Source organism: Lepidochelys olivacea (genome assembly GCF_965140295.1).
Source record: "Lepidochelys olivacea isolate rLepOli2 genome assembly, chromosome: 6".
Taxonomy (NCBI): domain Eukaryota; kingdom Metazoa; phylum Chordata; order Testudines; family Cheloniidae; genus Lepidochelys; species Lepidochelys olivacea.
This window is the reverse complement of record NC_140416.1, coordinates 33645525-33671454: the sequence shown is the minus strand read 5'-3', so window position 1 is coordinate 33671454 and position 25930 is coordinate 33645525. Positions and strand designations below refer to the sequence as shown.

Genomic DNA, 25930 nt, shown 5'->3' with positions numbered 1-25930 from the left:
ATTCTAATAGTTTGGTGATGCATGATTTCCCTTTACAAAAGCTGTGTTGACTCTTCCCCGACACAGCATGTTCATCTATGTGTCTGATAATTCTGTTCTTTACTGTAGTTTCAACCAATTTTCTTGGTACTGAAGTTAGACTTAACAGCCGGTAGCTGCCAGGATCATCTCTGGAGCCTTTTAAAAAAACTGGCATTACATTAGCTATCCACCACTCATCTGGTACAGAGGCTGATTTAAGCAACAGGTTACATACCAAAGTTAGTAGTTCTCATATTTGAGTTCCTTCAGAACACTTGGGTGAATACCATCTGGTTCTGGTGACTTTTTACTGTTTAATTTATCATTATATTATCTACTAAAATAAATTACCACTAACACAACATGATTCACTCATATAAAAAATGACTTCAGATTAAGAGACAGACTCTCAGTAGGTTGACAAATCCACAGCTATGCAGTTGTTATTTGTTGTGCCTCTTGCAAAAGGTCCAAGTGTGAATAAATATATGACAAGACCACCAACTTTCATCTTGCAAGCAGCTTGGGGAGTCGCAACACACAGGATGAAAGAATCACATTTGTTATTATATTTATATTCACGTCTCTAGGTGACTTACATCCATAGAGATACTCCCAGTCCTTACGAAAAAAATCCATTCATAAGCTTTTCAACTTGAAATGCTCAACAATATAACTCCCCCCTCCAAACCAGTAACTCCCATTGCCCACTATTAAATCAGGCTATGTGCTGGTCTAAAGCTTGACTAACCAGATATACTTATATTGAGTAATGAAGTAGTGTAGAATTATCACTGTTTCATAGGTAAGGAAACTGAGGCACAAAGGGCTTGACTCTGCCCTTACTAATGCCAGTAGAAAGGGAGAGAAAGTACACTTAAGTCAACAGAGTTCCAGTGATGTAAAACTAGTACGGAGATCAGAATCAGTCCTAAAGAGATTAACTGCCAGATACTGCCACCCTTACTCGTATTAGTAGTATCTTCCTCCAGTGTTATAGTTTCTATTGATTTCAATAGGGCCACTTGCGAAGTAAGGTACTATTCAGTGAGAGTATATCTAGCAGAATCTAGCACTAGGTAATTTGCTCAGTGTTACAGATTACGATCTCACTTCCACAGGTGAAAAATTGCAGTGATTACTCCTGATTTACACCGGTGTAAGTGAGGTCATAATCAGGCCCAAGGTCCGTGTGACACTGCCAGGAATAGAGCCTAAGCCTCTTGACCCTCTGACTTGTATTTGAACAAGACCATCTTTCGTTTCTTGTCCCTTTCTTGTTACTTTCTCTCTGTCTTCCCTTTGTCTCTTTCTTACTTATCTTGGACTCCAATTTCCGTCATCTCAGGATCCTATCTGCTAAACTGCATTATATACTCCACTTCTTTTTTGTTCTCTCTCACTCTCTCTCTAGAATATTACCTAGCTGGCAATAAGTTTCCTGTGAGAGACTACTTTCCTGTCACACATTAAGCAATTTACTGACAACCACTGTTCCCATACAGTTATGCACCTAGACAGTGAATTGGTTAGCAGTTCCATATGTCAGAATTGCTACAGTTTTCTGGAAAATTGTATTACTTTGGGTAAATAAAAAAAGCTAACAGCAGCAGGAAAAAAATCATAAAAATGTAGCCAAATTTGTTTCATCCTGCCTGCATCAGCAAATTTGGTCAATGACCTCTCTATATGAGTCATGCAAGAGCTTTAAAACTTGCAGTGATTTATATATTCAGGATAGGAAGTTCAAGGCTTACATTTTTATTCCCTAACCATACATTATTTCTCTCTACACACAATTTCTTGAGAATTACCTCTGCCCTGAAATATATAGGCATAATTTTTTCTGCTTCATGATGCATATTAACCAAAACCACTCATCTCAATAACAGTCTCTATGTTTTTGGCTGATTGCAGCAGATGTGTAGGTTATTCCTGGAACCCTAGCTGGTAGATGGCTTTCATTATAGTCTTAGCCATGAAAACAGGCTTCTACCAATAGTGGCATAGTTTGTGAAAAGGTAATTCTGAAAGGAAAAAAAAATCTTTTCATTTTTACAGGATACCAAAAATACAAAAGATCTCTTTCCTATATTCTACAATATTTTTAAAATAAAATAATTCCACCACATAGCTCTTATCATCATCAGATCTCAAAGCACTTTACAAAGGAAGGTAAATATTATTATCCCCATTTTACAGATAGGAAAATTGACTAAGCAGTGAAGTACCCTGCCCAAGATTACCCAGCAGGCGAGTGGCAGAGATAGAAATAGAACCCAGGTCTCCTTTTGAGTTCCAGTCAAGTGCATTAGCCATGAGCCCACAGTGCCTCTCCAGGAGGGCTTGCATTCCCAAGTTTAAATTTAGAGTCGCAGAACTTTTGAAGAAAAACCACCAGAATACAAGATAGAAACTAGTAAAACAAAGTTTCTCTCTTGAGTCATGTGCAGAGAGAATATTTTGTTACCAGTTTGAGTAAAAATAAGCACAAGTGGCTTTTTAGATTATGTGGTAAATATATATAATGCTGCTTTCCTTTCTACCAGACCTAGCACTTAACTCTCACTAAGGCAACTCTGAATCAAGAATTACCTTGACTTTTGGAGAGTTGTATAGATGCTTTATGAAGCCAGTTTGGCTGTTTTCATAAGTTTATCATGCTTTATAACCGATGTCGTGTACATTTGGGATTAGGAAGCTAGAAGGATGACCCTATGACACACAGTATAAAACGTAAAAAGAAAAGGAGTACTTGTGGCACCTTAGAGACTTACAAATTTGTTAGTCTCTACAGTGCCACAAGTACTCCTTTTTTATTAGTCTCTAAGGTGCCACAAGACCTCCTTTTCTTTTTGCGAATACAGACTAACATGGCTGCTACTCTGAAACCTGTCAGTATAAAACGGATACTTTTTGTAGGTATTTGAATATTGAACTCTAAGCCCAAAAAGTTTTATGCCAGGGTTCAGAGCACAGATCTTTTTAAAGATCAATAGGTACATTTAGTTTATTGAAAAAGTGAATGATTCAGTTCTGGAACCTCAAGGCCAAAAAGAACATATTTTGTAGAGAGCTGAGCTAAGAAAGTTCTTTTTTTTCTAAAGCTTACAAGCTGGGATTTGATTTTGTAAAACCAGGGGCAGATTCAGATCTATTTCCATTTGGTCCGAACCACCACGTTCAGGGAGGAGGAGGTTAGGAATTCAAAAAAAGTATAAAGCGTTGACCTATCACCCATAATAAGCAAAGCAGGTACTCTTTGTTTTGGAAAGCCTCATTCATAGGTTTTGCCAGACCTGGTAAGGTTCAGCTCCTGAGTTCTATTTTATCTAAACCATCAAAGTCTAGTACAAGAGTTTCGAGAAACGTTACCAGTTTGGGCCCATCTCTAGTTTTAACATCATTCCCCTTCCTTTGTGGACTAGGCATGAGGGAAGCAGGACGCCACAGAACAAGGAAAAAAATTAAGCAATTTCCTTTACTATGACTCTGCTGTGCAGGTTATTATCTTTCTAACCCTCCAATTGAACAATTCTCTAGAGACAGAGTAAGTAAGTACTGTGTTGCTCTTCAGTTGTAACTGACGAAGCCATCATACTGAGATACTATCTTTCCCCTTTCTTTTCTGCCAGTCCTAGTAAATTAAAATCCTTTCAATTGAGCTGTGTGATGATACTTATTGTGAACCCACCAGATGCTAGTGTCTACATGACCTAGAACAGAGGTGGGCAAACTCCGGCCTGCGGGCCACATCCGGCCCGCAGGACCCTCCTGCCTGGCCCAGGAGGCTAGCCCATGGCCCTCTCCCTTTCTGTTCCCTCTCCCACACAGCCTCAGCGTGCTGTGCCGCCGACGCAATGCTCTGGGCGGCCGGGCAGCACAGTTGCGGAGCCCCAGCCTGAACCGGTGCTCTGGGTGGCGCAGCCAGCCATTGGTGCCCCAGGCAGCACAGTAAGAGGGCAGGGGAGTTTGGGGTGGTGGTCAGGGGGCAGGGGTGTGGATAGTGGTCGGGGCGGTCAGAGGGCGGGGAGCAGGAGGGTTGGATGGGGCAGGGGCCCCGGGGGGAGGGAATCGGGAATGAGGGGGGGTTGGATGGGGTGGCAGGGGGCAGTCGGGGTGGGGAGTCCGGGGGTGGTCAGGGAACAAGGGGTGGTGGATGGGGCATGGGTCCTGGGGGGGCCATCAGAGGACAGGAAACAGGGGAGTTAGCTGGGGCAGGATTCCCGGGGGAGCCATCAGGGGGCAAGAAGCAGGGGGGGTCGGATAGGAGGCAGGGGCTGAGACACAGCCTCCCCTAACCGGCCCTCCATACAATTTTGGAAACCCGATGTGGCCCTCAGGCCAAAACGTTTGCCTGCCCCTGGCCTAGAAGCTAACATGCCTTCAGCACTTGCCCCTGAGCTTGTTGTATACCTGACATGCTACCAAATATCTGAGAAAGTTTGGTGTACGTAGCAATGGCTCCATAAGGCGGTGCTAACTACAGTTATTCTCTGTTCATCCTCTCACCTGTCAGCTCTAGATAACAAAAGGTGATTTATTTTCTTAGGTCTGCAGTCCACTAAAACTTTCCTAAACTCAATGGACCAGCAGGAGACTCCTATGGGCTGGTTGTAAAAGAAAATTTCTCTCCTGCTGCCATCCTTCTGGAGCTACATGATTTAAAAAAAAAAATTAATTACCTACCAGGAATCCAGATTAAATTACAGGAACTTTGTGCCAAACCTTGCAAAACCCTGCATTAAAATTCACTACACTTCCAGGTCTAAGAAATTAAAACCAGAACACCCAAAACCCTGGACTGATTCCAATCTTTTCTGACAACACTAGTTTGAATGAGTTAAAAAGCAGGAGAAAGATATCAGCCTTGCACAACTGTCATGAAGAATACCCAGTCCAAGCACAAAATCCAGTTGTCTGTACTTTTCTCTGGTAATTACGACAATATGGACAGATCTGGGGTTTTGTTTTGAAACCATCTCTGCTTATCAGATTTTACAATGTACTACTGCGAAAGGTTGCACAAATATTAACTAGCTGATTTTAATTTTTTTAATGGCCAGCTCTCCAAACTCAACCAGGGATCACTAAAATTAGCTGTTTTCATTCTGGCTTGTCCATCTTTAGGAGTAATAAAGAATCTGCCAGCCATATCCTGCCCTCAATTTCACTTCAGCAATCCTATTGGTTTCAAAGGGGTTTCACAGATAACAGAGGGTAGAATTTTGCCCTGCAGTATTAAGTTAGTAAAGAAGTCGGTTGATGATATATTAGCCAGAATTGCATCAAACTCTCTCTCCCATAGCTGTGGTGGTTCTGCAGTGCTAGCAGGAGTAGAAAACTAAATCATCATTTTTGTCACTGAAGTAAGCAGATACGAATTTGAGTATGCTCGGGGAGCAGCAGATCTGTTGTGTATGGAAACACCACTTTTAAAAGTATCAGAGGGGTAGCCGTGTTAGTCTGGATCTGTAAAAGCGACAAAGATACCTGCACGAGGAAATAAGGAACAGATCAACAGAGCCAGACATGTACCCAGAAGCCTCCTGCTGCAAGACAAGCCCAAGAAAGAAACCAACAGAACTCCACTGGCCATCACATACAGTCCTTAGCTAAAACCTCTCAAACGCACCATCAGTGATCTACAACCCATCTTGGACAACGATCCCTCACTTTCACAGGCCTTGGGAGGCAGGCCAGTCCTCACCCACAGACAACCCACCAACCTGAAGCATATTCTCACCAGCAACGACACACCGCACCGTAGTAACTCTAGCTCAGGAACCAATCCATGCAACAAACCCCGATGCCAACTCTACCAACATATCTACACCAGCGATACCATCACAGGACCTAACCAGATCAACCCCACCATCACTGGTTCATTCACCTGCACATCCACCAATGTAATATACACCATCACATGCCAGCAATGCCCCTCTGCTATGTACATCGGCCAAACTGGACAGTCCCTACGTAAAAGGATAAATGGACACAAATCAGATATTAGGAATGGCAATATACAAAAACCTGTAGGAGAACACCTCAATCTCCCTGGACACACAATAGCAGATTTAAAGGTAGCCATTCTGCAGCTAAAAAACTTCAGGACCAGACTTCAAAGAGAAACTGCTGAGCTTCAGTTCATTTGCAAATTTGACACCATCAGCTCAGGATTAAACAAGGACTGTGACTGGCTAGCCAACTACAAAAGCAGTTTCTCCTCCCTTGGTGTTCACACCTCAACTGCTAGAAGAGGGCCTCATCGTCCCTGATTGAACTAACCTCATTATCCCTAGCCTGATTCCTGCTTGCATATTTATACCTGCCTCTGGAAATTTCCACTACATGCATCTGAAGAAGTGGGTATTCACCCATGAAAGCTTATGCTCCAATACATCTGTTAGTCTATAAGGTGCCACAGGTCTCTTTGCCACTTTTACAAGGTCACTTTTCATAGTAGAACTACAATCTAAGTCTCACAATATCACTTTGATGCAGGGATTTGTCACAACACCCATTTTACAGATGAGAACAACAGACAAAGAGAGGATTTTCCCAGTACCCCACATGAGAGAAGGATTAGAATTTAGGAGTTCCTGGCTCCCAGACCCATGCTTTAGTCCATTAAACCATGCTGCCATTCAAGTCTAAAACTTATTTTTACTTGTGATCTACAAGAACTTACAAGAACTTTACTTGTGATCTACAAGTATTAGAGACGGGCATACTAACTCTCTATAGTGTGCAATTTAGCAGCATTTTAAAAAGGGATTCATTGCTGTATTTTCCATCTGAAAGGTAAAAGCCTATTTTCTTCTCCATAGGGAAAATTGCTAACTCTCTTGTTTTTATGTTAGTAACTTATATTGCAGAGTTTGGAGTTTAATCTCAAACTTCCTGATATTTCTTCAGTATAATGGATATTTCTCCCGAAGAACAATTTTTAATTACAATTTGTATTAATTATATATGTGGCAATTTCACAGTGTTAGAGCTATGGGGCCAAGTTCCACGATCGGCTACTCCACGCATCTGGAAGTCATTGAAGTTTCACTTATGTAACAAAGGCTCAATGTGTTCTCAGAATGAAGATCAAAAGCACTGACTGAGATAGGAAACACTTCTAATATCTTTTATTTAAGTCTAGGTGTAATAAAGGAGAGTGTTGCTGTCAACAAGGTCAAAGAAAGCTGCCATCTTGTTTTCAACCATAGGCTAAAGGGATACAAGCCAAGACATTTAATTTATAAAAACAAATTGGAGTTTTTCAGTTTCTGGGTCTACAAGTGATGAATGGGTTTATGGCCCTCTCTGGTCCCAGGGGGCATGCGGCAAGAGGGGCTACACTCTATTGCAGTAGCACCTGCATGCAAATGCAGTGGTGTCAGCTTTAGAGCTCCGAAGGGAACCACTTGCCAGAAGTAAATGCCGTTTGACAGCAGCTCCTAATAAGAGGAAGGAAATGAGGGAGAGAGAGAAAAGTGATAGGAAATAAAAGGACTTTATAAAACAGGGTTTATTGCTTTCATTTGTGGCGATTTTCCTTTGTTCTGTTTAAGCACTGTACCTTCCAATTCCAGATACAGCACAAAAGAGATACTTGTCTAAAAAAAGTTTATTTCTATCTGGGACTGCCTTTCAAGACACGGCACAAACTCAGTCATACATTATTAGGAGTAACAATGGACTAGCTCTAATTAACTTGGCACAGCCTTTGCTTATGATACCAATCAAATCAATATTAAGGGGGATTGCACACTCTCTCATTACAGCACAAAATGGGCGCCAATCTCTTCAGGAAGATTTTTGGGTCAGAAACTGTGTTTGAGGTCAGCGTATTTGGCTTCTCCTCCTCCCTTTTTAAACAGGATGGAAAAAAATATTTAATTATGTGCTATTTAGTACCTGGATAAAATATACATTCAGGCTGCCTACATTGTATGACTGAAACTAATCCAATATGAAGACGTCTCAGTTTAAAAAAAATAAAGATTTTAGTAGCTCACAGAGCTCAAATTAAATACTTAAATAGGTAACACTAGATGTTTCTCATGCTGCCTCACATTTCTCTATTTATTTTTATCTGCAGGATCAGGCGTGTTAGAGAGGGAGGCCTGGTAAGAATTGCCTCAGACATCATTCTTGGTTACTTACATCTGTGGTCAATTTTCCACACTTTCTTCCATAAAAGGTAAACGAGGCACTGTACTTGCAACAGGATAATCTAAACAATATGAACAATGTTACTGTTAAAGACCATCTGGTTCATCAAGCACAGCTCCAGACTGTTAACTCCTTGAGTAAAATGGGGAATCATGTAGCATGCATTTGTCTATACACAATTCATTTTTAAACTGATAAATGTTAGAGCTCCTGAGACACAACAGATTCAGCGTGCAGGGAAAATGAGTCTCTCTTTTTATACTCCGTAGATCTGGGCTAGCTAGCAACATTTATATGTAACATTTTCTACAAAAAGTCTCTAGGCTCTTCTGAAGTTTCTATCAATCAGTTCTACATTTGGTTTTTGGGGTGGTTTTGTTTTTTTCTGATCTCATAATCCACTTAAAAACTAAGGACCTGATCCTGGAAAGGTTTAAAGACACAGCTTTTACCCATGTGAGTAAAATTATATGCTTCAGTCGATAAAGAAACAGGCCTTGAAAAACTAAATGATTTAAAAAAAATTAATTTCAGAAGTCAAAGTAGGGTCACAAGAAAGCAAAAAAAAGTAACAAATCCCAGCCCAGTCTTTTGTTGTGGTTTCTTCAATTCCTTACCTTTTCAAAATCCATCAGCTCTTTATTCTTTTGGCATTAGATGGATATGCACGTAAACAAGAAAAGCGCCCCACAGGAAAATGAGCAAAGCAAGAATTAAAATTACTTGGGAGAACAGAATGGAGAAAGAAGGTAAGAAAAGGGGAGAGAGAGATAGTACTTTAAATATTCAAGAGGCAGTGTAATCTAGCATACTGAACACAGGACTGAGGGTATGCCTACATTGAAACTGTGATTACACTACGTGTAGGAATGCCCTTAGCTAGCTCTGATCAAGTTAGCTCTCTAAAAATAGCTATGAAGCCGTGGGCAGCAGGACTGACGAGCAGTCTGAGTACATACCTGCCTGGGACCCAGGGTATGTACTTAGAGCAGCTAGCCGATGCCACTGCCTGTGCTGCTGCAGCTTCGCTGCTATTTTTAGCGAGCCAGCTTGATCAAAGCTGGCTCAGGAATGCCAACATCTGCCACCACACCGACCGCGTAGAGACATACTCTGCGGTAGAAACACCTGAGCTCTAGGGCTGGCTCTTTCATAGACTTAAGCGGTGTCCCAAGAAACAGGTCATTGTGTTTCAGATTCCCCACATGTAAAATGGGAATAATACTTATACACATCACAAAGGTATTTGTCAGAAATAATTAAAAGTCTGTACCTTGAAGATGTAAGACCCAAGGCTATGCCAGCCAACACTGACTTCAGTGGAAGTCTACTGAACATTAGCTTCAGAGTAGAACAGGCACAACCCAGAGTCATGTGAGAGTTAAACGGTATTATATATGGTCAGTTTACATGGTTAAATGTGCCCATTTGCCTTCTGCAAACAATACAACAGATGCTGTGTGTGTTACATCAAAGCCAAAAGACACTTTTGTAAACAGACACTCACCAGTACGCAGTGGCTGCTTTTCACAAGGCATACTTTATAGTAACTGTGCATGGAGTGGGTTAAATATTGGTCTCTGTTACAGCTGTGCAATCCCATGTTGCCTGACTGTAACTGAGAACAGGATTTGGCTCCATAGGTTCCTCCCCCACCCCTCAAATTTTAATGACAGGGTGAAAAAAATTTATTGAACTAGAAAATTGGAATACTTCTTTTTCAGTCTTTTTTATTTCATTCTAAAAATATTTTTGGAAGGAGAAAAGATTAAGCAAAAAAAGACTAAGCAGAGCTGGAGTTTTTCTTTGAGAGTAAACAACAGGGGATTTTCATATTCATTTGGTTTCTGGTTTTAATTCCATGAGCACTTTAAACAGAAGCACTGCTATATCTAATTTCTAGGTAGAGCACACACATTTCCAAACCCATTGCTCCAACAAATTCTTCCACCCCCACAATTCAGCATGTGTTGATAAACTCCTTTTAAACGCTACTACAATCTGAGAGTCTCATTTTCATTGATGCCATTATATAAAAGACCATTGGAACATGATAGATTTTTAGTTTCCAAAAAACTGTTAGAAGGAGGAAGTATTGGGTTTTATTTATTTATTTTTCCCTTTAGAAATCACTTAGCATATGCTCATGACTCACCATAGGGGGAAAAAATAGGAGTTACTGTACACAAGCTATCTCAGACAATTTTATGATTAATAGGGTTAAAAAGTTAGATTCACATTTAAAACTTATATTGATCACATTGAAACAATTAAGGCTAGCTGGTAAGCATCAATTATAAAACTATTTAGAGGCCCAGCAAAATTTAAGAGATTTACAGTATAAACAATATTGCATTACAAAACAATCATTGTAAGTCACTCACCAAAAGGATAAAATTCCTCCTACGGAACATAAGATTTACCGGGATGAACTTTTTCAGAGTTATTCTAGTTTTGAAGTACAAAATGTTACAGTATAACAATATACTTATTATGCCTTTCTTGATAACACAATGAAGGCATTCTAATTGCTTGTTGTACCTAATTTGAACCCCTCCTCACAACTCATAACTAACATTGATTTTGGGGAATGAAGAGTAGACCTCATTCTCTCTAAAACAGCACGGAGTCTCTTACAACATCTCCTGGTGGAATAGCATCATGTACATAGCAGAAGTTCAAAAACCTACTAATAATTCTGTATCTCTGAGAGAAAGAATTGTTTAAAACTTATTTTCTAGTTATCTGCCTTCATTCTCTGGAAGGTAAAATTCACTGATAGAAACCATTACATATATGTCAGACAACTGCTGAATTTTAGTTAAGACCATTCTACTGTAATAATGCAAACACACGCTGAATGACAAGTTCATACACTCTAACATCATTCTACAAAGCCTTAACTTACATACTCAAACTCTTTAGACTTAAATCCTGGCAGACACTAACACTGGGTGTTAAGGTTACCATTTTCAATTTGGCCCAAAACAAAATTCCTGGATTACAAAGCATTTCTTGAGCTACGTCCACTCTTTAATCCTAGAACAATACTCTTACAATAATATTTAGCATTTTTCATCTGTAGAGCCAAAAGTGCTTCACAAAGGTGAATACACATTCTCATTCCCATATTATATATCTGGAAACTGAGGCACAGACTAGTTAAGTGCCCACAATTATACGTCAATTTAGTAGCAGAGCCAAAAATAGGATGCAGAACCTCATTCCAGGTCTGGTGTTCTCTAAGCTGAACCTATGTCCTCCTCACTACCCCATGACCTCTAACTATCTGAAATCAGAAAGATACTCACTGCTCTAAAGATTAATTTAATACCAAGAAATGTAAATCATAGTGTAATTTGACTAATTAGATACTGTATGGCACAAAAGGAATGTTATATATTAACTTTTATATATAAAAAGTTTAAAGTGTATGTCAATGAGTTTAACCCTCAATTGTTACATACTGTAAAAATTCAAGTGACAAACAAAATAGATTTGATACCCAAATTGTGCTGCTGGTGAAAGACTTCAATGAAAACTGGCGGCTGTTAGAAGAACGATTGACTTAAACTGAATTGTGAGCATGTGACCAGCCTTCTTACTTTAGAGACAGAAATGAGTATTCTCTTCTGTGAAAATATTCCAAACAGGACAATAATTCCCATTAACAATTATTGCTCTCCATGAGTGCTGTTGCTTATTATGAAAAGAATCTTCTGACAAAAGTAGCCAGTTGGCCCAATTCAAGGTCCCAATTCTATGTCTGATGGCCGAAAGATGGCTGGAGGGGAAAGTGTCACAAGCCTCCAGCAAACCCCTACCCTGACTCTGTCTGGAGCTTGCTGACACACCCCACAAAGTGGGCAGGGCCAGAGCAACTGAGAGATGTATTTATTCAATTACTCTTTCAAGGGCACTTCTGCCAATGAGACTCCTATGGAGCCTTGGCTAGAATTGAAGGCTGCCTTCTCAAGTGGAATTTGCAGGGGGGATGCTTCCCCTGTCAGCACAGGAGGTTGCCATTTGCATCCATGGGAGTGAATCTGTCCCAGTATGTAGTTAGTTAGCAGGGTATATAAAATGGGCTCATATTTTTAGAAATATAGGTTGGGATTTTGAAATCCAAGTCCCATTAAAATTAATGTGGCTAAACCCCCTAGCTGGCTTTGAAAATGTGAAAAGTGTTTTCATACAATAAAATAAATAAATAAAGCTTCTTCCCCCTGAGGATCTCAAATCCAGGGCTGGCTGCTCTCTATTTAAGCAAGCTTTGAACTGCTCTTTTAAATTAAATTAAGATTATTCAATCCAAATCTCACATAAAGCTATGGCCAACTTCACAAGAACACAACCCTGCAGTGTACACAAGATTTGCTTAGAGCTTCATGAACTCACTCACAGCATAGCCAGAAGTAGCTTCAAAGTTGTGGGTCTCCTCTCTCTTGCTCTCTCTCACACACACACATGCATCAAGCCCTGCTCCTTGTATTACTCCTGGGGGAATTCTGCGCCACTCCACGTGCGCAGAATTAATGTCTCCCACAGATTTCTTTGCTTCCTGGCAGAAAAATGGCTTTCTGACTGGGAAGCAAAGGGAAGCTGCAAGAGCAGTCAAGCACCACTCCCTAGCTGTGCAGGTACATCGTTTCAGGCACCCGGAGCAGCCAGTGGAGAGGTAAATCACTGCAGGGTTGGGGACACCACCAGTCAGTGGCTCCTACCCTGAGCTGGGATCAGCTGCTAGTCCTGGGTGGGCTGGAGGCAGGAGAGGAAGGGACTTCCTCTTCCCCTGCAAGGAGTGGCTGGGGCTGTGTCAGACTCACCCCTAGAAACCTCCCCCAGATGCAGGAAGTTCAGCATCCTCCCCTGCTTCCTGCCCTCATCGCTCCTCAGCTGCAGACGAAGTGGTCTCTGTACAGGGAGCTGTTCCCCCATCTGCCCAACACCCATGCTTCTGAACCTCCCATACCCAGACACCCCCCGCCAAGCCTCATCCCGTATATCCAGAATCCCCCTAGCCCTCCATACCCAAACCCCAGCCCACTGAACCTCAACCCCTGCACCTGGAGCCCTCCTGCACCCAGACCCCTTGCCTCCAGACCCTCACCCCTGCACCCAGACCACCCTCTACTGAGCTCCCTTCACTCAAATCCCCACCCTGATGAGCCCCACCCCCCTGCACAACCCTGAGCCCCTGCATGCAGACCGCCATGCTACTGACCCCCAATTAGCTGCACCCAGACTCCCACCCCACCAAGCCCCACTCTGCAGCACCCAGACCTCTCTGCTGAGTCCCAACCACTTTCAGCTGGAAGCCCCTGCAGAGTCCCATTGTCCCTGCACCTGGAAACCCTCCCCCCACAAGAAGCCTCTGTGCATCCAGATCCCCCACACACCTAGACCCCCAACTGAGCTGCTTGGATCCAGATTGTCCCACACAGAATCCTCTCACCCCACACCTGGATCCCCCCACACTGAGCCCCTCCATACTTGGATCCTGCCTGGTTGAGCCTGCCTGCCCCACACCTGGTGCACCTGGCACAGAGAGGCAGGGCCTCAAGGTGTTTCTGGGGCACGCCCAGGTCTTGTATTGTGTCAGGGTTGGGTGCAGCCTCACCACTGAGTCCGTGTCCTGGGGAGTGGGGAGGCTACAGAGTGATCTCCCACCTTCGTACAGCCAGTGGCCTGTGCGCCCCACTGCCATGCTGGAGCCTCTGCATTTATTTACTGACAAATAAAACGTGCAGAATTTTTAAATATTGTGCGCAGAATTTTTAATTTTTTGCCACAGAATGTCTCCAGGAGTATGGTATGTATGATCTTGGAAGCATCAAGGGCCTAATCTTTTGAACATGTACTGTTATATCAGGTTGAAAAATGCCACAGGAGGCCCCAATACAGATATAAGAAGTAGCTTGACTAGGAACCCTAAATAATTAAGTCCTTTTTCATTTCAGGAAATGCAGGTCTGTTCAAGGACTGGCCAGGGAGGAATATAAGAGGATAATACAAGCAGCCACCTTTTCTTCCTCTCCTTCCCTGGAGACTGAGATTATCACCTTCACACAGTGCTCAAAAGCCTCTTTCCAAATCTCTGTCTTGTCTATGACAATACAAAGCATTATTCACAAGGCCATGGAACCACTCTGTACACCAAGTGAATAATCAGCATTAAAAGGATATAAAAAAGTGTGTTTATATAAAAGCCCATTTTCTCTCTAGTTTCTATCAAGAGTTAGATTAACATAATACACCACTAAAAGTGTTCGTTTCGTAAACCTGAATACCAGAACAAATGTAGAAACTTTTACAAATAGGAACTATTCAGAGTTGGTATAAATGCACCATTCTCATTGGTTGCTTTGTAATTCAGCAATTATGTCATGATCTTTGTACATGCCTGGAAATAAATGACCTGTGCCCTTTCAGAATTAAGTGTGAAGCTAAAGCAGATTACTTATTTATTCCTGTCCTTTTATGGAGACAGATATTACAAAAATTGGTGGCAAGTTCCTGTAAAAGAACGCCCTGGAGGCAAAAATTGCACATGCTGACCTGCACTCTGTGATAATTGGCACTAAAGCAATATATAGAATGTTGTTTTTTTCTCCAAAGGTTACAATGATCTATGTTTACACTCCTAGTGCTTGGTGAAGTAAAAGGGACAGAGGACTCCCCTAAAGAGAATGGCATGGACTGAATGGAAGACACAATCAAAGAAGGGAAAACTGTTGCAGCTGACTGTTTTGTCTCTAGGTCTTGGCATTCATTATTTAAGTTAAATGGAAACTGTTTAGCCTTGAAGTAGACTGACTCATCCTCTCTAACTTCTAATTTCCTGTAAACGATACATTAGTTTTTGGCAAGGTTCACGTTGCATCAAAAAGGCAGTTCTCAAACTCTTATGTTTTTAACAATGCTTTTTGTGGCACAACTTTGATCAGGATAGAATTTATAGATACTGATCCAATTTATGCTCTTAGATTCCTCCATGGAACTCTCACTGAATTTGTCCTATGTATCATTACCCAGGGCACAATCTGTCTCATTCGGTCTTAAATATTCTCCTCAAATGAATTTGTAGGCTAAATCCTACTGCAGCTCACCCCTAAACAATCCTACTGCCCTGGCAAGAGCATAGCAGAAGGCAGAATTTGGTCCCTAATATGCAGCATAAGTTTTATTCAACTGTAAAAATGTGAAATTATTTACACTTCTCAATAAACCATATTATATAGATTTAGACTTTCCTGGTTTCAGATTGGCTGAAAATAGTCATGTGATAAGTAAAGATTACCGTTTTTCACTTGCAGCAGTTTCTATTTGTTAACTTCCAGTTCCCTGTGAATGTTTGCCCAGAGTTACCACAGAGTGGTATCTGACATATGCTAGTATTTCCCTATATTCAAATTAGAAAATAACTGTGGCATCTCCAATACCACTGTATGGTAACTGTGCGTAAATGCTGACTTTTTAATGGTGACCACTACAATTCCGCTTCTACCATCCACAAGACAAAGTTATTTAACAATAAGAAAACAATGTTTTTGTGTAAGCATCAGCAGCTATATGTATTCAGTGTACACAAAGCTTTTACAATAAAAGAACTTTCTAAAGTCCTGGGGTGACTTCATAAACATTTATGCCCTGATGCCAGCTGGCACAATCAAAAGAGTTTTTCCTTTAAATTATTTTATTGAATGTGTGTGCCTTGTAATGTGCCAGAATAGCAGCTATGGAGACTGAAGTCCTCCGTTTATCCACAATCTAGGAATAGCATGGAGAGCAACAGAACAAGTTCCCTTATCTTAATATGCTGCAACCTTGACCTTCAAGTAGGTCAGATAGGATGAGGTTTCCATGCTCATTCAGACCAGGGGGCCAATTACTGAAGATTATTAAAGTTATATGATGTATCTAATAGGGGCTAACCCAATACCACCATACTAATTTAATACAAACAAAAAATACAGACCTCAGATGGTTTTGGTTACTATGGCCAGGTTAGAACTGGCAACTATAGGCACAATGCGCCATTACATAGCACTTAGTGAAAATGTTTTTTTTACAGTAAATAAAGCCCAATGCTGCTTTAAAGAGTCTTATTGTAATAAATAAAATGATACCATTTTCTAGGTGGAGTGGAAGAAATATATTTGATATCATCACTTATAATATCTTGAGTTACTAAGCTTTGATGTTAAACAGTGTGAACATTAGTAGTAAACATTAATTTCTGCTGGCTTCGTATTTTGAATGAAATTATGGCAAAATCCACATTACTATTAATTATTTTCTGTAATAAATGTGAATTCAAATATTGATTTGGATTCTCAGTCACTACCAGATATAATATCTCTGAAAGAAAATAGACCTCATCTTATCTAATACTGATTTCTATGGTGAGTTAACCTTAAAACAATAAGTGAAAAAATAATTTTCAAATAATAATTCATTAGATTACTTTATTTTACCAAAGAATGTAATTTCATCAGGAATTAGGGCCTGATTCTGCCATCCTCACTCATGTTCAGTAAATCAAAATCAGAGTTACTAAGAAGTAATCCTATTGGCTTCATGGGATATTTAAAAAGTGTTCTGAACAAAAAGGTAGAATTGAGTTTTTATGTTATTTAATATTACTTGACTTTTTTTTTACATCTATGGATTGTTTGTAATCAGTTCTCTGCAAGTATTTTACAATCAGGCTATGTTGTTTAGTTATGATTGGCCTAATAAGTCATATAGTATGCCCTTTTCTGTTTCTTGATCAAATGGGTATGCAAGTACTTCAGGTGAAGTTTAAAATCCATGCCGTCTATATCCATGCATGTGACTTAGAAATTTTCTATTTTCAGGAGTTTATGCCAGTAAAACCTGTTTACAGAGAGTGAGAGCATAACTAAAGCAAGTTATTTTAAAGTTTGAGAGAATAACTTTCAGAACATTTGCTCAACTCTATTGAATATTAATCACACCAAAAATCTTCCTGGGACCCATTTCTCCCACCATTACTCATTTAAAGTAGTACCTTATCATAAGCCTGATCCAAAACCCACTGAAGTTAACAGGATCCTTTTCACTGACTTCAGAGCATCCGGATTTGGAGTAGGCCTGGTGCAAGTAATTCCACAGAAATCAATCAATGCATGTAAGGATGGCAGAATCAGGCCCTTAAAAAGAATTCATAGCTTCATTAGAGCACAACATTCTTTGCTGCTAAAACAATGCGGACTATAAGTTTCATGGCAGTGCTGTGTTTTGGCTAATTTCTTGTTCATCAAATTGTTCTTCAGCAGTTCAGAAAGGACTCATTCATGCACCACTGAAATCAATGGGAGTTTTGCCACTGATTTGAGTGAGTATAGGAAGCAGCCCCAAGAGTAACTGAACACTCAGGGAGAAATCAGAGCCATGACCTACATCTTTCCTTAATTCTCATTACAATGATTTTTATTTATACTTTAATTTCCTCTCTTTTTAAACATGTGTAATGTCTTGCTGCAATGCCTACTACTCTACTCCTCTTACTACATTCTCATGCTCTAACATGGTGCATATTTATGGCTCAGTCCTGAAAGTGCTGAGAATGCTGGATCAGGCCAGAGAAGTACTTAAGCACATGAATAGTTCCATTGATTTGCCTACTCACATGCTTATTATTAAGCACGGAATTAAGTGCTTTGCTGAATTGAGCCAGGGTGCTTAGCATTTACAGGACTGAGTCATTTCTCAGCTATGTAGGGAATTCTCTCTGTTTTCCTTCCCCCTAAGCACAAACTTCCCAGAAGTGACCCCACTTGCTTATACAAGACCGAAATTCAGAAATCCTTATCTACTTGGGATTTATGACTCAAACAGGGGTGCTAGGACTTGAATTGTAGGATCAAATGAAGCAGAGCCTGTATACTAGGCATCTAGGGGTTAAGTTAATTTGCTAGTGCCCTTGCTGTTTCTTGCTGTCAGACACTATGCATCCATGCTTTAAATTCTGAAAAGAACACCGACCTTTAATCTGTGGTATTAGTTCCTTTGACAAAATGGAAGATTATGTCTTTTTCCCACAAGCCTTCATTCAAAGCTTAGCCACCTTCCATCTGGTCTGGCTAATTAAATGTAAGTTAACATTAAGTTAAGAGCCAGTTTCAACCCACAGACCTTCTATTTTGCAACCGCAGATCTATTAATTGGCCAAACGATCAAAGTATTTAATCCCAATTTTTGATTACTTCTATTTTCTTCACTCTCTCATGAAAACAGTGAAATGTTTTTGAATACATATTTGCATATTTTCAGTTCCTGAGCACAAAACACTAAGACATGCTAATAAGAATTTAAGCGACCAAAAAAAGGCCAGATTTTTCAAATCTGACAAATTAATATTAATAAAAGTTCCATTACAGTATTCTGAAGGTTTTACTTACCATCCACAAGATATTTAGTTCCAGTTAACTCAATAGAGCTGTGCCTACCTACACCACATGATGATCTGACCCTGTACATATTTTAATGTTAGTGGACCACTTCTTCCAATTTTTATTCACACAAAACTCCTTCTGAAGTCAATGGGAGTTCCGTCTGAGCAAGACAGGATTAAGCCCCTTATTTCAGATTCATGGGTTATTGCTTTAACCTCAAAAGTTAACTTTTGATAAAATGAACAACAAAATGTATCTGCAAAGAATATTGAAAGTATAAGTGGTGCACGTGCTTTTGGTTTTTAGCCTCAATTTCTGATATTTCTTTTTCTTTCTTATGCATATGTCTTTATAATAGATTTTCAAGGTGAACAAATATGAACTGTTTCACGTTTCTAAAATAAACAAAGACATAAATAAATGATTAAACTAGTTTCATCAATTTTTTTAAAAACCACCATCATCAACAAAAGAATCCCCTTTTAAATTTCAGGATCTTCACTAAATAAGTCATCTCAAAATTTGTATTTTGATTCTCCTTTGTGATGCTGTGCAAGGCAAACAGCATCTTAACAAAGAAACACTCTTTAGTTATTATTTTTTCTTATTTAGCACAATGCCTGTCACAAAGCAGTAATCCAACCTACATTTTTTTCTTTCTGACTGAGTCACACAAGGAAATGGAATGCCAGAAAAAAAATAGCAGCCCAGTTCTTATTCAAAAAATAAACAATTCAGGAATAAACATAGTTAAATTCAGTTTCCTGTATAGATACAAACTCCAGCAAGTGGAAGAAATAAAACAGATAATTGAAAAAATGAAAACAGTGAAAGTGACAGGCAGTATTAACTAGAAGCCAGGTGGGAGTCAGCAGACTTGAGTTCTATTCCCAGCTATCCCACTGCCTGAGGTTAGACAGGAAGCCAGGTCACTGCACCTCTTTTGCCCAGTTTCTTCATTTGTAAAATGGAAATAACACTTACCACCCCACTACCCATTTTAAAGTGTTTTGAGATGCCTAGAATAAAATAGAGATGACAGGATATTAGTTCATCTCTCGAAGACATAGAAAACAAAATACTGTAGATATTTTGGCTTGCTGGACCAATAATACTGAGATGATACTTTTGGCTAAATGTGCTCATACTAAGCCATTCTATTTTCTCACTCAACCCGTTTTATTCTATTTTTACAAAGTCTGAACTTTTGGAAGAAAAGCAAGATTGAACCCTCACAGAATAACATTCATCTAAACAGAACTATAGTCTGCCCTAATCCTCTTCACAATTGTTTGTATCGGAGCTTTACCCACTTATCAAATTCAATCTACACTCCTGCTCTAATTCTGTAGAGTTCTGTTCTGTAGTTTCTACAGTATCCACCGGGATTCTATTCTTTACATTTAGCAATCACCTTTTATTCAGAAGAACTAGATCAGCTCATAATATTTTATGGAACACAGGAATCATGCCCTTAGCAATGAAATATGAGGCTCCCTGGGATGAAACTCAGTGCAAATGTACCAGCTCCACTCTCTCTCTAGGAATTGGTATACTGCACTTCCAAAAAAACCTGTTAAAATCAAATCCAAATTAAAAAATACCGTATCAGCATTAGAAAGAAATGCAGTCCTCTGTTCAGACACATTCTTGGTCAATATCTATGAACTCATTCCTCCAACTTATTCCAATTCATCCCAGCCTTCCTTGTGATCTGGCTACTGGAGCCACCTTGTGCCCTACTGAGCACCTGCATCCTGCAATCCTTTTAGGGAATTTGTTCATAAAGCCCAGTATACATTCCAGTACGATATGCATCAGAAACAATCTCTGTGAAGACATTTATTCAGATTCTAAACAATAAGTTATTTCATTTATGTTTAACATTTTTAAAGCTGCTTAAGAAAAGAGAGAGAAGATACAAAAAAAAAATAAGGAGTCATTTTGATTTTATTTTTTTCCCAAGCCAATCCATAAATGTGATGAATTGTAGGAAAGTGTCCCAGAAAAAGATAACTTGAGAGAGTTTGGGCCAGAACCCTAGCTGCTGTAAGTTGCCATAGCTTCACTGATTTCCAGTTCACACTCACTTGGGATCTTAGTATTCAAAACTAGAACAAAACAGTGGTAGGACTTTGAAACTATAAGCTACATTACTGCATAACAAACATGTAGCACTGTGCTAAACATTCCTCATCCAACACACGAAAGACTCCTTCCTGAATCCATAGCGTCTAACCTGACTCTGATGGACAGCACGGAGCCCTAAAATGGTTACATTTTATGTACTACTGCTTAGTCCAAACTTCAGATCTAGATTTCAGAGTGTTGCGATTTTAGTTTGGCTCATTATAAAATATGGGTCATATGCAGAAAAAGGATCTGACCTAATCTCCAGGGGTGTTGGGATCTGAAGTTTTGGTTCTGAGACACCTCTACCATACTTATGTTTCCTTTATTTTATTTTAACTGGATCTTTTGAAGTAGCAATTGTATTTTTTGTCTGAACTACTTTAAATTTCCCTCCCTTCCCATTGCAAGGATCATACTTTCTATTCCTACTGGCATCAAAAAGGAGAAATAGTCACTCCCGCTGGTAAAATTCATATGGGATTATTCAAATGCATGATACCTGACACACTTTCTAAAGCAGGAGTGGGCAAACTTTTTGGCCCAAGTGCCACATCTGGGTACGGAAATTGTATGGCGGGCCATGAATGCTCACAAAATTGGGGGTTGGGGTGTGGGAGGGGGTGAGCGCTCTGGCTGGGGAAGTGGGCTCTGGGGTGGGGCTGGGGATGAGGGGTTGGTGTGCAGGAGGGTGCTCCGGGCTGGAACCAAAGGGTTCAGAGGGCAGGAGGGGGATCAGGGCTCCAGGCTCCGGGCAATGCTTACCTCAAGCAGCTCACGGAAGCAGCAGCAGCATGTCCCCGCTCCGGCTCCTATGTAGAGGCGTGGCCAGGTGGCTCTGTGCGCTGCTCTGTCCACAGGTGTTGCCCCTGCAGCTCCCATTGGCTGTGGTTCCTAGCCAATGGGAGCTGCAGGGGCATTGCTTGGGGGAGAGGCAGTATGCGGAGCCCCTTGGCTGCCCCTACGCATAGGAGCCAGAGGCGGGACATGCTGCTGCTTCTGGGAGCCACACAGAGCCATGGCATGCACAGAGTGGGGCAAGCCCCCGACCCTGTTCCCCGGCTGGAGCGGGACAAGCCCTGGACCCTGCTCCCCAGTGGGAGCTCGAGGGCCGGATTAAAACGTCTGAAGGGCCGGATGTGGCCCCTGGGCCATAGTATGCCCACCCCTATTCTAAAGCATGTGTTGTCAGAGAAGCCTAAAGAAGTAGAGACCATAAAAATAGAGCTACTTGCAACAAAACATTCCCTGGCCACCTAATTTGTCATATTCATGCAGTCTGATAACAGATTGGACAAATCATTATTTGAATCCAATGCTGAAATATATTATACTGCATTTATCCTGGCACTCAGACATTATCATTTTTTTTGCCTGATAGCAACTGTAGCTCCTGTAATGTCATTATTTTAATTAATAACACTCTGAAGCATTGACAGCATTGACACATTTGCTCCAGAGTCTAGCATCTCCTGTATATTAGCTCTTTTACATCTATATTCCACTATTAATATTTGCTGACTTAGGTCCAGAAAAAACATTATGAGGCTTAAGCATAACTCTAGAGCTGGACAAGAAACCTAAGAAAAAGCACTCTGAACAAAAAGTACTCTGACAAAATGTTATACTTTTCTTACATACACATAAACCCATGGAAAAATAGACTCTCACCCTGCCAACCTATTTAGCCCATTAGCCAAAATAAGCTTCCACACCTGGATAACTCCGAAGAGGCCACCTGCAGAGATACAAAAGAGAAATATCTATCCCTCTCCACACTACATGTACCCAAGGTGCTTCTATGCCCAATTCAATGAAGCACCACACATTCTCTTTCATTAATCCAGCTCAGAGCTGGATTAGCAATGGCAGAGAAATTTAGACATTTCTGTGTGAGAAATTCTGACTTTAATATTCACACTTGATGCACATACATGGTCTCTTGGCTGCCTACACTCATGTCCATCTATTTTCATGGCTAACCAAGGCAGTGGGGCTTTTGGACATGAGCGATGAGCTAGCACTGGGTTATCTAGACAAGCTACATAACTCTGTAGAAATAGCCAAGGGTAAAAGAAGCACAGAAGATACGACTGCTTCAGTTTTTCCGCTGACATAATTAGACCGATACAGTGACTTGCAAACATCAGCAACTTGCCAGGCAATGGGAAGGAACCTGCATGTTTCCCCTAAGATGTATGGGCTTCTGGAGTGTGAAGTCCTACATCCAAGAGCCCACAGGTCAATATCTGTATTCTATTCTATTCTATGTTGAGTCCATTCAATGTCTCTGGTGTGCACTGCTATTTTTTCCTACAGATGACGTATGGGAAAATACTACTTGCTCATAAGCAGTCAAGAAAAGTGCTGAAATGCAGGGTCTCAGACTTCCAAGAGCAATACAGAAAAATAGTCTCTGCAATTTAGATGACACTGATTCCCCCTTTCCATGTTTCTAATGCAGGCGGCATGCACATAAATCTGTTTTGTATACGTCTTTGTGCATTGACACAATCACTGATGTCATCAAGATGGATTTCAGAATAGTACTCAAAAGGTCTCTCTCACTGTAGAGGCAGCAGAGGGAGGCTTATATTGTTTGTATATGAATGCCAGTAGCAATGTACTTTTCTCATTTTACATGCATTTTCCATTTAAAAAAAATCTGTTAAGAGAACTTTTCAGTTGCATGTTTAAATACTTAAAAAGGCAGGAAATTATAATGTTACGGTTGTATGTGTAACCTTAACTCGCTCCCCTTGTTTGTATGCATGACAATACAAGCTTTAATTATGTGATCACATGCTGTTTCTAGCACAGTATAACATTCTCTTTGTAAAACCTTATATGTGCCTGGACAACACTATATAATTTTTTGCCATTCTTGTATAAGTTACTTGCACTGTTCATTGTCATAATTATCCAGTATCTCTCTATTGACAGATATTTATCAGATTTTAATAATGTAGTTAGACACATGTATTATTAATTTCATTTTCAGCCAACACCACAGCCTTCCCTAGTGGAAGTCAGGGATTAAGGACATTCACAATGAAATTGACTTGGCTAAAAATAATTTTTATAATGGCAAATGTTCACTATTATTTTGTGTTGTTATGCTTAATCTGTAGCACATTATGTAAAAACAGTTTACTATGTGCTTTTTATATGGATGGCTTTCACATGCTCTGTTTTGTCAAGGCACTTCACCTCAATGAGAGCTATTTTCATAACAAATTTCAATGTTATTTATACTAACACTTTTAGCATTAAAGTTATTTATACATGATGAAGAGAGAGAACTTATCAACAGTCTCTTTATTCTTAAAAATGTTTGAGCTGATTGTCAGCCTTTCCAGATAAATTTACTTTTTGGCAGAGTTTTATAGTTTTAGGCCAGAAGGGACCACCAGATCATCTAGGCTTACCTCCTGTATATCATAGGCCACCAACACTAGCCAACACCCACACAGTAAACCCAAAAACTGACATGAGGCCAAAGTATTACAGCCCACAGAAGACTAGACTATGATGTGCCACAGGCAGAGAAAATAGGAGGACTGAGGGAAGAAAAAAGGAGGGACCAAGGACTGAAAAAAGTTCAGAAAGACGAATGTTTCAGAAAGTTTTAAGTCACTGAAAACACATGTATGTAGTGTTGTTTTAGCTATGTTGTTACCAGGATATTAGAGAGAGAAGGCGGGTGTGGTAATATCTTTTGTAAGCAGGATGAGTTCTCCCCTGACAGCTAGCTGGGAGTGGGAGAGACTTCAGGAACAAACTGTATTTACATGAACACACCTACTCTGCCAAGATATCCAGCAGATAGAGCTGTGTTGCTCAAAGTGATCAACTTTGGCCGGTGTTGGGTTACAAAACACTTTAGTTCTGAATGCAGGAGTGGTGAAATGTTATCAAGGTTCTTTTTATTGCATGAATAAAAGGGTGCAGAACTGAGCTTAACCTGTCCCAAATGAGGGAGTCACCCTCAGTTTAAAGGACCTCATTAAGCTAGGGGCTCGAATGTCAGACCCCTGTGAATGTAAGAGAGATGGGGACAGGTGTCCCAGACAGGAGGTGTGGACTCTCCCTCAAGGTCCCTGGTCTGGTTTAACCTGTTCCTCACCACTGTTCAAAGGTAAAGCTAAATAGGCTCCATTAGGAGCCTTTGTTATTTAAATGCTTAAATAAGAGCTGAAACCACTTGTGGTGGGACAGCGTTTCTGCCTGGCCAGCAGAGAGGAGCAGTTGGCCTGCGGGAGCAGGCAGCCAGAGCAAGCAAGTGCTCAGATGGCAGAACAAGCCGGGTGGGAGGTGAACTCACACAGATGCACCTTTGAACCCTGGGTGCTCACTGACCAAGGACAACCACTGTGAGTGGGGTGTGGTGAGGGAGCAGAGAGGGGCACAAGAACAGGAGGCAGAAGGCACTGCCCCACGCTCACAGCTTTACGATTATGAATCCTGCTTGTGGCATTTTCCCTAATTAACGTCAGGTGACTTCCCTCCTTTCATTAAAAGTTTCTTTTTTACACTCGGACTCTGTGCTTGCGAGTGGGGAAGTATTGCCTCTCAGAGGCACCCAAGGGTGGTGTGTAATTTTCCCAGGTTACTGCGTGGGGGCTCAGGCCGGTTCTGTGCTGTGCTGTACTGTTGAAAGGAAACCCCAAAATTTTGAACCTGGTCCTCGTTACTGCCGGCTTCACTGGCAGAAGGGTTACACTTTTATTGGACCAATTTCTGTTTTTGAGAGAGACAAGCTTTTGCGCTTACATAGAGCTCTTTTTCAGGTGGTCAGAATGGAACCTGTTATGCAGTTTTAACCACAGTTCTCTCTACAACAACCACTATGATATAGAATCCAGAAGATATTCTTTATGCCCACAATAAAGCGCCGTACATAAAATTTCTGCCCAAAGCTGCACTATTAGATCAAATCCATTTAAACAATACCAGATTGGCTCTTCCACATTGAAGAGGTTCTAACAGTTTCTGACAATCCTGCAGCCACCTCACCTGATCATCATAAAGCAGAATATTGAAACTGAATCACTGTTTTTTTAATTACCTGCTCCGCTTGCTGGTACTGACAATAGCTAACTCTGCACGTATACCCTGCAGAAAGAAGTTGTAGTAGGAAGTCTCTATGCATTCCTCCCTAATTGTTCCTTTGTGAGGGACAGGGATCC

The 25930-nt window shown here is 40.6% G+C and overlaps 1 protein-coding gene across 2 annotated transcripts in view; it reads right to left on the bottom strand.

The window, feature by feature from the left end:
* PARVA (parvin alpha) overlaps positions 1-25930 on the bottom strand; it is an 87425-nt gene that overhangs the window by 48688 nt on the left and 12807 nt on the right. Inside the window, exon 2 of one of the 2 annotated variants that reach the window (XM_084632280.1) lies at positions 8182-8251. The exons of the other annotated variant lie outside the window; for it this stretch is intronic. Coding sequence (XP_084488406.1) covers positions 8182-8251 — 70 coding nt within the window. The remainder of the gene's footprint in view (positions 1-8181; positions 8252-25930) is intronic. 2 annotated transcript variants of the gene reach the window in all.